Consider the following 11,099-nt stretch of genomic DNA (forward strand, 5'->3'; position numbering starts at 1 on the left):
GGCAAGGGCATTTCTGTAAGGTGACTTGACGGAAGAGGGGTATTTTTGAGCATACGTGAAAATTAGGGGCAAATCCCAGGTGGTGGCTCAAGTTAGGGGGATAAATGGAATTGTCCCTACTTGCAAATATTCTTTGGCTCCCCTTGTGTCGAATCAATAAATTTGGGTTGAATACTCTACCCTTGAAACCCATTGCGATCCCCTATACTTGTGGGTTATCAGACTCGTCTTATAATGCTACCACCGTTCTAAATAAAATAAGATGCATAAAGGATAAACCTCACATGCAATCAAAATATGTGACATGATATGGCCATCATCATCTTGTGCTGTTGATCTCCATCTCCAAAGCATCATCATGATCTCCATCGTCACCGGCTCGACACCTAGATCTACATTGTTGCGTCGGGGTCGTCTTGCCAACTATTGCTTCTACAACTATTGCTAACGCATAGCTATAAAGTAAAGCAATTACATGGCGCTTGCATTTCATACAATAATTAAGAGACAACCCTAAGGCTCCTCCCGGTTGTCGATATTACAAAACATGATCATCTCATACAACAATGTATATCACATCATATCTTGACCATATCGCATCACAACATGCCCTGCAAAAACAAGTTAGACGTCCTCTACTTTGTTGTTGCAAGTTTTACGTGGCTACTACGGGCTTCTAGCAAGAAGCATTCTTACTTACGCAAAACCACAATGATGATTATCAAGTTTGCTGTTTTAACCTTCTTCAAAGACCGTCTGTAGTAAAATTCGATTCAACCAAAGTTAGAGAAACAGACACCCGCCAGCCGCCACCTTTATGCAAAACAAGTTGCATGTCAGTCGGTGGAACCGGTCTCATGTGCGTGGACATGTAAGGTTGGTTCGGGCTGCTTCATCCCACAATACCGCAACTCCTTTGTGTTCTACTCGTGCATATCATCCACGCATAGACCTGGCTCGGATGCCACTGTTTGGGAACGTTGCATGTAAAACAAAAAATTTCTATGCACACGCAAGATCTATCTATGGAGATGCATAGCAACGAGAGGGGAGAGTATGTCTACGTACCCTCGTAGACCCTAAAGCGGAAGCTTTTAACAACGCGGTTGATGTAGTCGAACACCTTCGCGATCCAACCGATCAAGTACCGAACGTACGACACCTCCCCGTTCAGCACATGTTCAACTCGATGATGTCCTTGCCTTCTTGATCCAGCAAGACGGGCGAAGTAGTATATGAGTTCCGGTAGCATGACGACGTGATGACGGTGATGGTGAACTTGTTCCCGCAGGGCTTTGCCGTGCGCTGCGGAAAAACTAGATGGGGGACTAAACTGTGGAGAGGGGCGCCGCACACGGCTAAGAGATTGTCGTGGTTTGTGTGGCGCCCCTCCCTCTCATATATATAGGTGGGGGGAGGGGAGGCAGCCTTGGGTACGCCCCAAGGTGGCCGGCCGGCCCCTTTGGGTGCCTGCCCTTTGGCGCCCCCTTTCCTTGTTTGCACAAGGGGGGAGGGGAGGAGAGGAAGGCAGGGGGAGGCCGACTCCCCCTTTCCTTTTCTCCCCCAAGGCCTACGGCCAGGGAGGGGCGCGCCAGCCCCTTGTGGGCTGGTGTGCTCCTCTCTTTTGGCCCATATGGCCCATTAACCTCCCGCGGCTTCCCGGAACCCCTTTCGGTGATCTGATGATTACCCGGTACACTCTACAACCTTTTCGGTGACCAAATAACATCGTCCTATATATAAATCTTTACATCCGGACCATTCCGGAGCTCCTTGTCATGTCTGTGATCTCATCCGGGACTCCGAACAACATTCAGTCACCAAATCACATAACTCATATAATACTATATCGTCAACGAACGTTAAGCGTGCGGACCCTACGGATTCGAGAATGATGTAGACATGACCGAGATGCTTCTCCCGTCAATAACCAATGGCGTAACCTGGATGCCCATATTGGTTCCTACATATTCTACAAAGATCTTTATCGGTCGAACCTTATGACAACATACATAATTCCCTTTGTCTGTCGGTATGTTACTTGCCCGAGATCCGATCGTCGGTATCTTCATACCTAGTTCAATCTCATTACCAGCAAAGTCTCTTTACTCATTCCGTAATACATCATCTCGTAACTAACTCCTTAGTCACTTTGCTTGCAAGCTTCTTGTGATGTGTATTACTGAGAGGGCCAAAAGACACCCCTCCGATACACGGAGTGACAAATCCTAATCTTGATCCATGCCTACTCAATAGACACCTTCGGAGATACCTGTAGAGCATCTTTATGATCACCCAGTTACGTTGTGACGTTTTATAGCACATAAGGTATTCCTCCGGTATCCGGGAGTTGCATGATCTCATAGTCGAAGGAATATGTATTTGACATTAAGAAAGCAATAGTAATAAACTGAACGATCATATGCTAAGCTAATGGATGGGTCTTGTCCATCACATCATTCTCCTAACGATGTGATCCTGTTATTAAGTGACAACACATGTCTGTGGTTAGGAAACCTTTAACGGTCTCTTGATCAACAAGCTAGTCTAGTAGAGGCTTACTAGGGACACGGTATTTGTTTATGTATCCCCACATGTATTTAAGTTTCCGGTCAATACAATTATAGCATGAATAATAAACCTTTATCATGATTAAGGAAATATAATAAGAAAAAAGTCCATTTTACTACCCTGAATAAAGTGGGTGGTTCAATTTACCCCCTGATCTATTTTTTGGCTTCTTTTACCACCCAAACAAACCCAAACCAGACAAAACACCCCCCTGGCTGGTTTTTCTCCACCCTCTGCTGATGTGGCACTAGTCAACGGCGGTTTTGACCTGGGTGGGGCCCTCTTGTCAGGTTTCTCTCACCTCTCTCTCTCTCTCCAGGTACACCCGCCGGCGAGCAGAGTAGGGTCAGGCGGGGTCGGCAGGAGGCGGTGGCGCACGGGGCCGAGGCGGTGGTGGCAACCACCGGCGGTGGGTACTTGGGGCGGGCTCGCGCGGCGGCGGGATGGCGTGGCCGGCGGGGTCGACATGAGGCGGTGGCACGCCGGCGAGCGGAGCAGGGCCAGGCGGGGTTGGCAGGAGATGGTGGCGCACGGGGTGGAGGCGGTGGTGGCAACCATCGGTGGTGGGTACTCGGGGCGGGCTCGGGCGGCGGCGGGATGGCATGGCCAGCGGGGTCGGCGAGGCAACGGGCGGCGCGGGGGCGGGGCAATCTGCGGCGGCACGGGACGAGGCTCCTCTGGCAGGACGCCGGCGCAATGGCAGGGAGAGGGCGGCCGCTCCTGGGCGACGTGGTGAGGGAGGTGGGGCACGGGTGGCTCGGGCTCGGGGCGAGCTCCTTCGGCGGCGGCGATTCTGACCTAGAGAGAGAGAGAAAGAGAAACCTGACAAGGGGGCCCCACCCAGGTCAAAACCGCCGTTGACTAGTGCCACATCAGCAGAGGGTGGAGAAAAACCAGTCAGGGGGGTGTTTTGTCCGGTTTGGGTTTGTTTGGGGGGTAAAAGAAGCCGAAAAATAGATCATGGGGTAAAGTGAACCACCGACTTTATTCAGGGTAGTAAAATGGACTTTTTTCATATAATAATAACCATTTTATTATTGCCGCTAGGGCATATTTCCATCAGATCTACCTCGAGATCAGGTGGGCTAAACCCTAAGTCGATGAGGTGATGGATGTAGCTCTAGCCTAAAGACTAAAGTCCTCTGGTTTATATAGACACCAGTAGGGTTAGGGTTACATGCGATCGGTTACAGGGAAGGAAAAATCATGTCTAATCTTCGCTTGGAGGGCACACCACGACTTCGAAGATTCCCTATCCGCCCATGGATCCGCAATATAGCCCGGCCCCTCAATGGCCCATCAATCCGGCCCATATACAGCAGGCTGGCAGCCCGAGGATCCCTTAATCCATGACTCCCTCACCTAGGGCTTGTGGCCTCCTCGTGGGTCTTCTGGCCTCCTCCCGAAGCTTCCTAGGTGTCTTGTTGTCCAGGAAAAATTGTTGTTTCGTTCCATTTGGACTCTGTTTGGTATTGATTTTCTGTAAATGACAAAAACAAGGGAAAAACAACAACTGACACTGGACACTAGGTTAATAGGTTAGTCCTAAAAATAATAGAAAATAGCATATTAATGCATATAAAACATCTAAAACAGATAATATAATAGCATGGAACGATAAAAAAATTATAGATACGTTGGAGACGTATCGGTGCGTTCGATCCGAATGTGTCTATGGTCCAGAGACGTGTCAATGATGGTGTGGGCCCCTAGGTGGGCCTTAGATGTTAGGTCCTTGACCCTACTTGTAGTAGGTGACCTCATCACTAACCATGGTCATGAACTCATACCTTTCATACTATGACATCAATATAATAAAAACATACATTGAGCATAATCATGACACGGATGTGGTAGTTTTGTGCATAACTCCATGGATCATCTTTTTTCTTTCTTTATTTTTTTTTCTCTTCTTCTCCACCAATCACATACATGTGATCTGAGTATAGGAGAAAATAGTAAGAAATGGCTGCGTGGATGAACAGATAGAAAGTCAAAACAAACACGTCTCGACATTGATCGGGCGCGTCGGCAGACGTTTGAGGGGTCAAATTTGCTCAGTCCGGCTATAGATGAGCATAGTATGTTCATCCAGTGTTGCTAAACTGAATTAGGGTAAACTCTAACTTAAACTCCATGCGCTGTCATCATCACTTGATCGTATTTCGAGATTTTTTCATTTTAATTAAATGAAAGGGCCGTTTTCCGTCTTTCCGTGATGACTCCTCCTGAATCGTAGAGTAGATCGTAGAAAAGGAAGAAGGGAAAAGAATACGAGAAAGAAACAGGCCACGCCGGGCTAAAAGCACGCTAGGCGACGTGCGGGCGCCGAATTGTTTAGCCCCGGGCAGGGACAGCGAAACAACCCTACGCCGCTTAAACCGCACAGAAACGACCATTTCTCCCGTCCCGTCCCGTCCCGTCCCGTGCGTTGGAGTTATCCGCCACCGCTGCCGGTGACGAAACACTCGTGGAATCCATCCACACGTTTCGCCGGTCGCGAGATGGGCCTTGCCCCGCGCCGCCGCCCACCCAATTCCCATCCACACCCTCGGCTCATCACTGTCTCCCCGACGCGCACCATCGTCACCTGCGACCAGCCTCGTGCCCGCCTGCTGTGCCCATCCACCGCGCATCGGAGCGCACAGTGTCGTGTCAAAGTCCGGGCTTGTCGCCTTGCCTCCCTCCCCCCTTCCCTCCTCTCGCCATCTCCCACGCGGGCCTACTACCCACCGGCTGCCGCCTCCCAGAGAAAAACGAGCTCAAGTTCGCTGTTTTTTCTTTTCTCGACTTGCTCTGCTCGCTCGGCTCTGGCCATTTATGCGCGGACACACGTTCTTCTCAGCAATAAACAACGCCAGCGGGGCCGATCGTTGCTGATTCCGCATCCCGATCCGCGGCTCCTCATCAAGAGTCGTCGTCGTCACTCCGGCTCCTCGCGGCCGTTCTTTGCTTGCCTCCAAGAAACCGTCGGCTTGGCCTCTCATTCCCGTCCCAAATCCGTCCTGTTAATAGGCCGAGCTCCGCTTCTTGCATTAGCTTCTCGGGGCTGCTGCTCGCTGCCGATTCCAGTGTTGATTCGGGTTGGAGTTTTGGGGCAGGTGCTGCAAGCAATGGCAGAGGTGCGGAGCCGGGTGCGGGGGTTCCTGCGGAACCGGTGGCTGGTGTTCGTGGCGGCGATGTGGATGCAGTCGGTCGCCGGGGTGGGGTACCTGTTCGGCAGCCTGTCGCCGGCGATCAAGTCCTCGCTGGGCTACAACCAGCGCCAGGTGGCCAGCCTCGGCGTCGCCAAGGATCTGGGCGACAGCGTCGGCTTCCTCGCCGGCACGCTCTGCGCCGTGCTCCCGCTCTGGGCCGCGCTCCTCATCGGCGCCGCGCAGAACCTGGTCGGATACGGCTGGGTCTGGCTCGCCGTCACCCACCGCGTCCCCGTGCCACCCCTCTGGGCGGTAAGATCCGTTACCTGCCCCTCCAATCATTATAGTCCTCCCATTTCCTTCTCCTTTCTGCAATAGCAATGCTTCCATGGCCGCATCAAACCTTCCTGTTCTTGGAGCCTCATGTGCTACTGCAGATTGAGCTGATTTTTTTTCTTCTAATGCCAAGAAAAATTCCCTGTGACTTTTGTGCTAATTGAAGCGTGCACGATGCTGTGATGGAAGAAACTCATGTTCTACTACTGTGCTTCGTATAATTATAAGTTGTACGGTTGAAGCTTCCGGATTTGGATTGGAAACTAATCATGTCTTCTTCCTTCAATTATGCTACTGTATGTACTAGTACCCTTTAGTGAACACGCGAGACCAGTTTGCTCATCATCTGAAAGCAAACATGGGTCAGTCAATCACGCATCCTAACTGCACGCCTGTCTCCAATGATGGAGAGTCGCTATTCGACCTCCATTTACAAAAGAAAAGGCGGTGAATTTCTTGTTTTTGAACACCGTTGCTGTTGGACTTCAATGCTTTCTCTTCCTCCAAAATGTTGAAAGCTATGTTCAGAAATATTTGCCAGATTTTTATTGGCTCAAAACAGTTAAAACTTTTTCTGCTGTGTGTACTAAGAATATTCTAACACACAGCATGTCGAATATGCTTCCGAGTCATCGGTGTGCACCTATATTATTCTTGGGAAGTCTTAGTGGTCGCTTTCTCGCCTCCCATGTGTCTTTAGTTAACCTTCATTATCTAATATCCTGAAAAACACTGAGGTTTGATGTATTTCATGCCAATTAACAATGTTCAACCTGAAAATTTCACTCTGTACTACTATTATCAGCCTGTCCAATACAGCCGCAACAGAATCGCCTAAAAATTCTGGTTAAACAAGTGAATTAACATCTCCATTGAGTTTCCAAGATTAGAATTGTGAGTTAATCATTTGCTATGTTTTGCTTTACAAATTAATTTGCTATGTGAAACATCAAAGCAACAGAGGATGACTCCAGTCTTCAGTAAAATACTGAAAACACAGAATTAGTGTCATTGTCTATCTGAAGGTGGAGGAGACTCAATATTCATTTGTACTTCTAATTTTAAACGCACTAATTTCCATCTCCACATTTCTGTTTGCGGCATTTGGAAACCTGGACCATTCCATAATTTCTGTAGTATCTAATCTGACCTTTGTTTACATTCTTATTCCTTCAATTAGATTTGTCGGCTCTTGCACTAAATTCCCCCGTCTCTCCGCAGATGTGCATGCTAATCTTTGTTGGAAATAATGGTGAGACATACTTCAATACTGCTGCACTCGTCTCATGTGTTCAGAACTTTCCCAAGAACCGTGGACCAATCGTTGGTATCCTCAAGGGATTTGCTGGTTTGAGTGGTGCAATCTTAACACAGGTTTATGCAATAATGCACACGCCTGATGATGCTGCACTGATATTCATGGTTGCTGTTGGCCCAACAATGGTAGTCATCGCTTTAATGTTCATTGTTAGACCAGTTAATGGTCACAGGCAAGTACGGCCATCTGATGGTACAAGTTTCACGTTTGTATACAGCGTCTGCTTAGTCTTGGCCGCCTATCTGATGGGTGTGATGCTGCTGGAAGACCTTGTTGGCTTGAGCCACTCATTGACAATCTTGTGTACCATCATTCTGATGGTTCTATTGCTAGTTCCAATAGTCATCCCTGTAATGCTCAGCTTCTTCTCAAATGACGACGAGAGTGCCTACACAGCACTGTTAACATCACCTCGTAGAGAAGAAGCAAGTGGTTCAGTATCGTCTGAAGAGCAAGAAGTTATACTCAGCGAGGTGGACGAGCAAAAGCCGAAAGAAATTGATCTACTTCCAGCCTCTGAAAGGCAAAAGAGGATTGCCGAATTGCAGGCTAAGCTATTCCAGGCTGCTGCTGTTGGCGCCGTCAGGGTTAAAAGGAGGAAAGGTCCACGACGAGGAGAGGATTTCACATTACTGCAGGCAATGATCAAGGCAGATTTTTGGCTTCTATTTTTCTCCCTTCTGTTGGGGTCAGGATCAGGACTTACTGTGATCGATAATCTTGGGCAAATGAGTCAGTCATTGGGTTTTGAGGATTCTCACATTTTTGTGTCAATGATTAGCATTTGGAACTTCCTTGGACGTATTTCTGGGGGCTTCTTTTCAGAGATTATTGTCAAGTAAGAACTATTGAGGCACCTATTTGCTGACCTTTGCATCTCATCTAGGAGTTTAGTTCATATGGAAGAGTGCGTTCTCCAATGGAGAGTGTGTTCTGCATCACCGATTTAATGTTCATGCTGGCTAAGCTTCTTCTCAAAATACATGAACTAGAACTATAACAAAACGTTTACCCATTCCAGTTGTTATTGGTTGAATATCTTTTGAATAATACAGCAGTTTTTAGTGGTATCATCACAATTGGTTCCTAATCTGTTCAAACAAAAAGGCACTAGCCTTGGAAATTCAAAGCAAACAAGAATACGTCTCAAAACACATATCGAACTGATACAATTATTAGACGAGTAAGCTAACAAAAAGAATAAAACTGACAGCAGGCAGCTAATAGGCAACATCCGAATTATCCTTTTGTTGATCATGAGCAGTATTCTTCTGAATAATTAATCATGTAGTGACTGAGTTGCTCTGTTCATATTGAGACTAAAATTTCAACAGCTCAAATACAGGGGCTATCTTTGTTGAGAAACATGTCCCCAGTTGTTCTCATTTTTTGTTTGCTCTCTTGTTTCTTCAGGGATTACGCATATCCAAGGGCAATTGCCTTGGCGACAGCTCAAGTATTCATGGCAATTGGACACTTCATCTTTGCAATGGGTTGGCCCGGCACAATGTACATTGGCACATTGCTTATCGGGCTCGGGTACGGCGCCCACTGGGCGATCGTGCCAGCTGCTGCCTCTGAACTGTTTGGCGTGAAGAATTTCGGAGCATTGTACAACTTCCTTACAGTCGCAAACCCCGCAGGCTCCCTGGTTTTCTCGGGCATCATTGCCAGTGGCATCTACGACTACGAAGCCAGGAAGCAAGCTAACCATAACCACTCAACATTGCTGGGAATGGTCTCCGACGTCGCTCCGGCGCTGAAGTGCGAGGGCTCCATCTGCTTCTTCATCTCGTCAATGATCATGTCAGGGTTCTGCATCATTGCTGCCGCCCTGAGCTTGATCCTGGTCCACCGGACGAAGATCGTGTACACGAATCTGTACGGTAAACCCCGGACATGAGAGGTCAAAGGTCATTGAGGAACTGATCAAAGCAGAAGGGTGAGTTTTTTTTTTTTTTTTTTTTTTTTTGCGTCTTCCTTCTGTTTATGGACTTCGCATATTCTTATGGTGTCAAAACCACGGCTACTGGTGGCTACGGATGGGAAATTCAGTGTCATGAAGCATTGAAGCATATGGCGTTTTTGTGCGTTTTGTCCGAACTTCTTCGGTGTTTCTGGGGGGATATGAACTTCTTCAGTGTTGAGCTGGAACTTTGCATATACATGTGGTCTGTTCTATGTTTCATCAAGGCTGTTGAAAACTTGAAATGCAATAAATTGTCTGAGCTCTGCAAATTGGAGAGCTCAACCTTGTACATGGGCATGGGCACCTGGTGTCCCAAGTCTGAGAGAAACCACATGATAGCTGCGTATTTGTTTCCTATGAATCTGGCTGGAGCACGGTCTTTTATTTATAAAGATTGGCTGGGCTGCCTCCCCAGTATATGTTTAAAATTTTCTGATCAATCCATGTTCTACTAGTTACTAGTAGTAGTTTTTTTCCCTGCTAGGAATTTCTTTTATTTCGTTTGTAGTGGATGCAGTAGTGCTTTGAGCAGTATGTAGTACACTCACTAGATATATGCAGGTCAAGAGTGGTAGAAAAACACAGCAACAAAGTCAATAGAAAATACAGTGGAAACTAGTATAAAGAGACGCAGCACAAAAATGCAGTAGAAACTGAAAAACTAGTGTAAAGATTTCCTCCAACAAAAGAAAAACTAGTGTAAAGATGTATTACGAAGATGTGGGAGGATGTTAGGATGGAAATAAAAAATCCAAAAATGGTACGTCTGGACACACAAAAGTAGAATCATACTGAAAATATAAAATCTCTCATACCAGATCTGTTGGTTTATTCCGTGTTTTGGCTTTTGTTTAGGACGCCAATATCCGGCGATCGAACGCCATGGGAGGTGGTAGAGCTGGACGCGGCAACCCAGCGAACGAACCCGTTCGCTCTAGAGAACCCACCCTTGCGGACAATCCTAGTCAGCAAAACCCATCCACAAAACCCTCTCCTCCCACCTTCCCATCGCCTTCATCTCCACAAAACTTGCCAACCAAACGCTCCATCTCCTACCTTCTCCCATCTTCTGCCTACACTATACGAAGCCCCTACCGCGACCAAGAACTGCCATGAAAACACAGGGGGCATGGATCCAAGCATCCCCCCACCTCGCTACCCCCTTAGAAAAGTACCTATAGGATTTACCTAATAATTACATGGTCAAAATCAAGTTGATTTTACCGCTATTGTGTAGAAAAAAGCACAATAAATGTCATGCTAGTTTAATTTTATTATTGTGTGATTTTCTTGCTGGGCAAAAGAAGTGGTTTCATCCACTAGACGATTGTGAAAAAAGAGGTGAAAAGGGGGGAGAATTAGTGGTGCTGCAACGAAGTATAACTTGCACACACATACTCAGTATTCTTGCCATGTAACTGTGTAGAAAATGCCAATTGGGTGTCAGTAAAATTACCGTTGTATGGCACAAAGGTTGTTCTTATAAAATACAGGGGGAAATCTCATGTCAGATCCACTAAAACTGCCATGCTAGCTTTTATAAATTAACCAAGTGTACACTGTTGAATATCCTAGTGACTACAACTAAAGCTGCCATGTGAGTACTGCTAAAACCCCGATAAACTGTCATACAAAAAACATGCCATCCTATATTTTTGAAAGCATACTTTGATGTTGGGTGTTCAAATGGCCTACCTTTAAAAAAAACTGCAATGCAAGCTTAAAAAAAAAAGCCATGTGACTACTATTAATGCTGCCATATCACTAC

General features: G+C 47.0%; 1 protein-coding gene across 2 annotated transcripts; it reads left to right on the forward strand.

Moving 5' to 3' along the window:
- The first annotated feature begins 5,056 nt into the window (after positions 1–5,056).
- On the forward strand, positions 5,057–9,688 carry LOC123165182 (protein NUCLEAR FUSION DEFECTIVE 4). Of its 2 annotated transcripts, XM_044582811.1 has the most exons (4): positions 5,057–6,020; positions 7,266–8,200; positions 8,776–9,304; positions 9,418–9,688. In XM_044582811.1, exons 1-3 carry the CDS (start codon positions 5,076–5,078, stop codon positions 9,263–9,265), a joined length of 2,370 nt encoding a protein of 789 aa, XP_044438746.1. In that variant the 5' UTR covers positions 5,057–5,075; the 3' UTR covers positions 9,266–9,304; positions 9,418–9,688. The 2 variants fall into 2 exon arrangements, with proteins under 2 accessions (XP_044438746.1, XP_044438745.1); XM_044582810.1 differs by having other exon boundaries at positions 8,776–9,688.
- Positions 9,689–11,099: the final 1,411 nt, after the last annotated feature.

Source organism: Triticum aestivum, chromosome 7D (assembly GCF_018294505.1).
Source record: "Triticum aestivum cultivar Chinese Spring chromosome 7D, IWGSC CS RefSeq v2.1, whole genome shotgun sequence".
Taxonomy (NCBI): Eukaryota; Viridiplantae; Streptophyta; class Magnoliopsida; order Poales; family Poaceae; genus Triticum; species Triticum aestivum.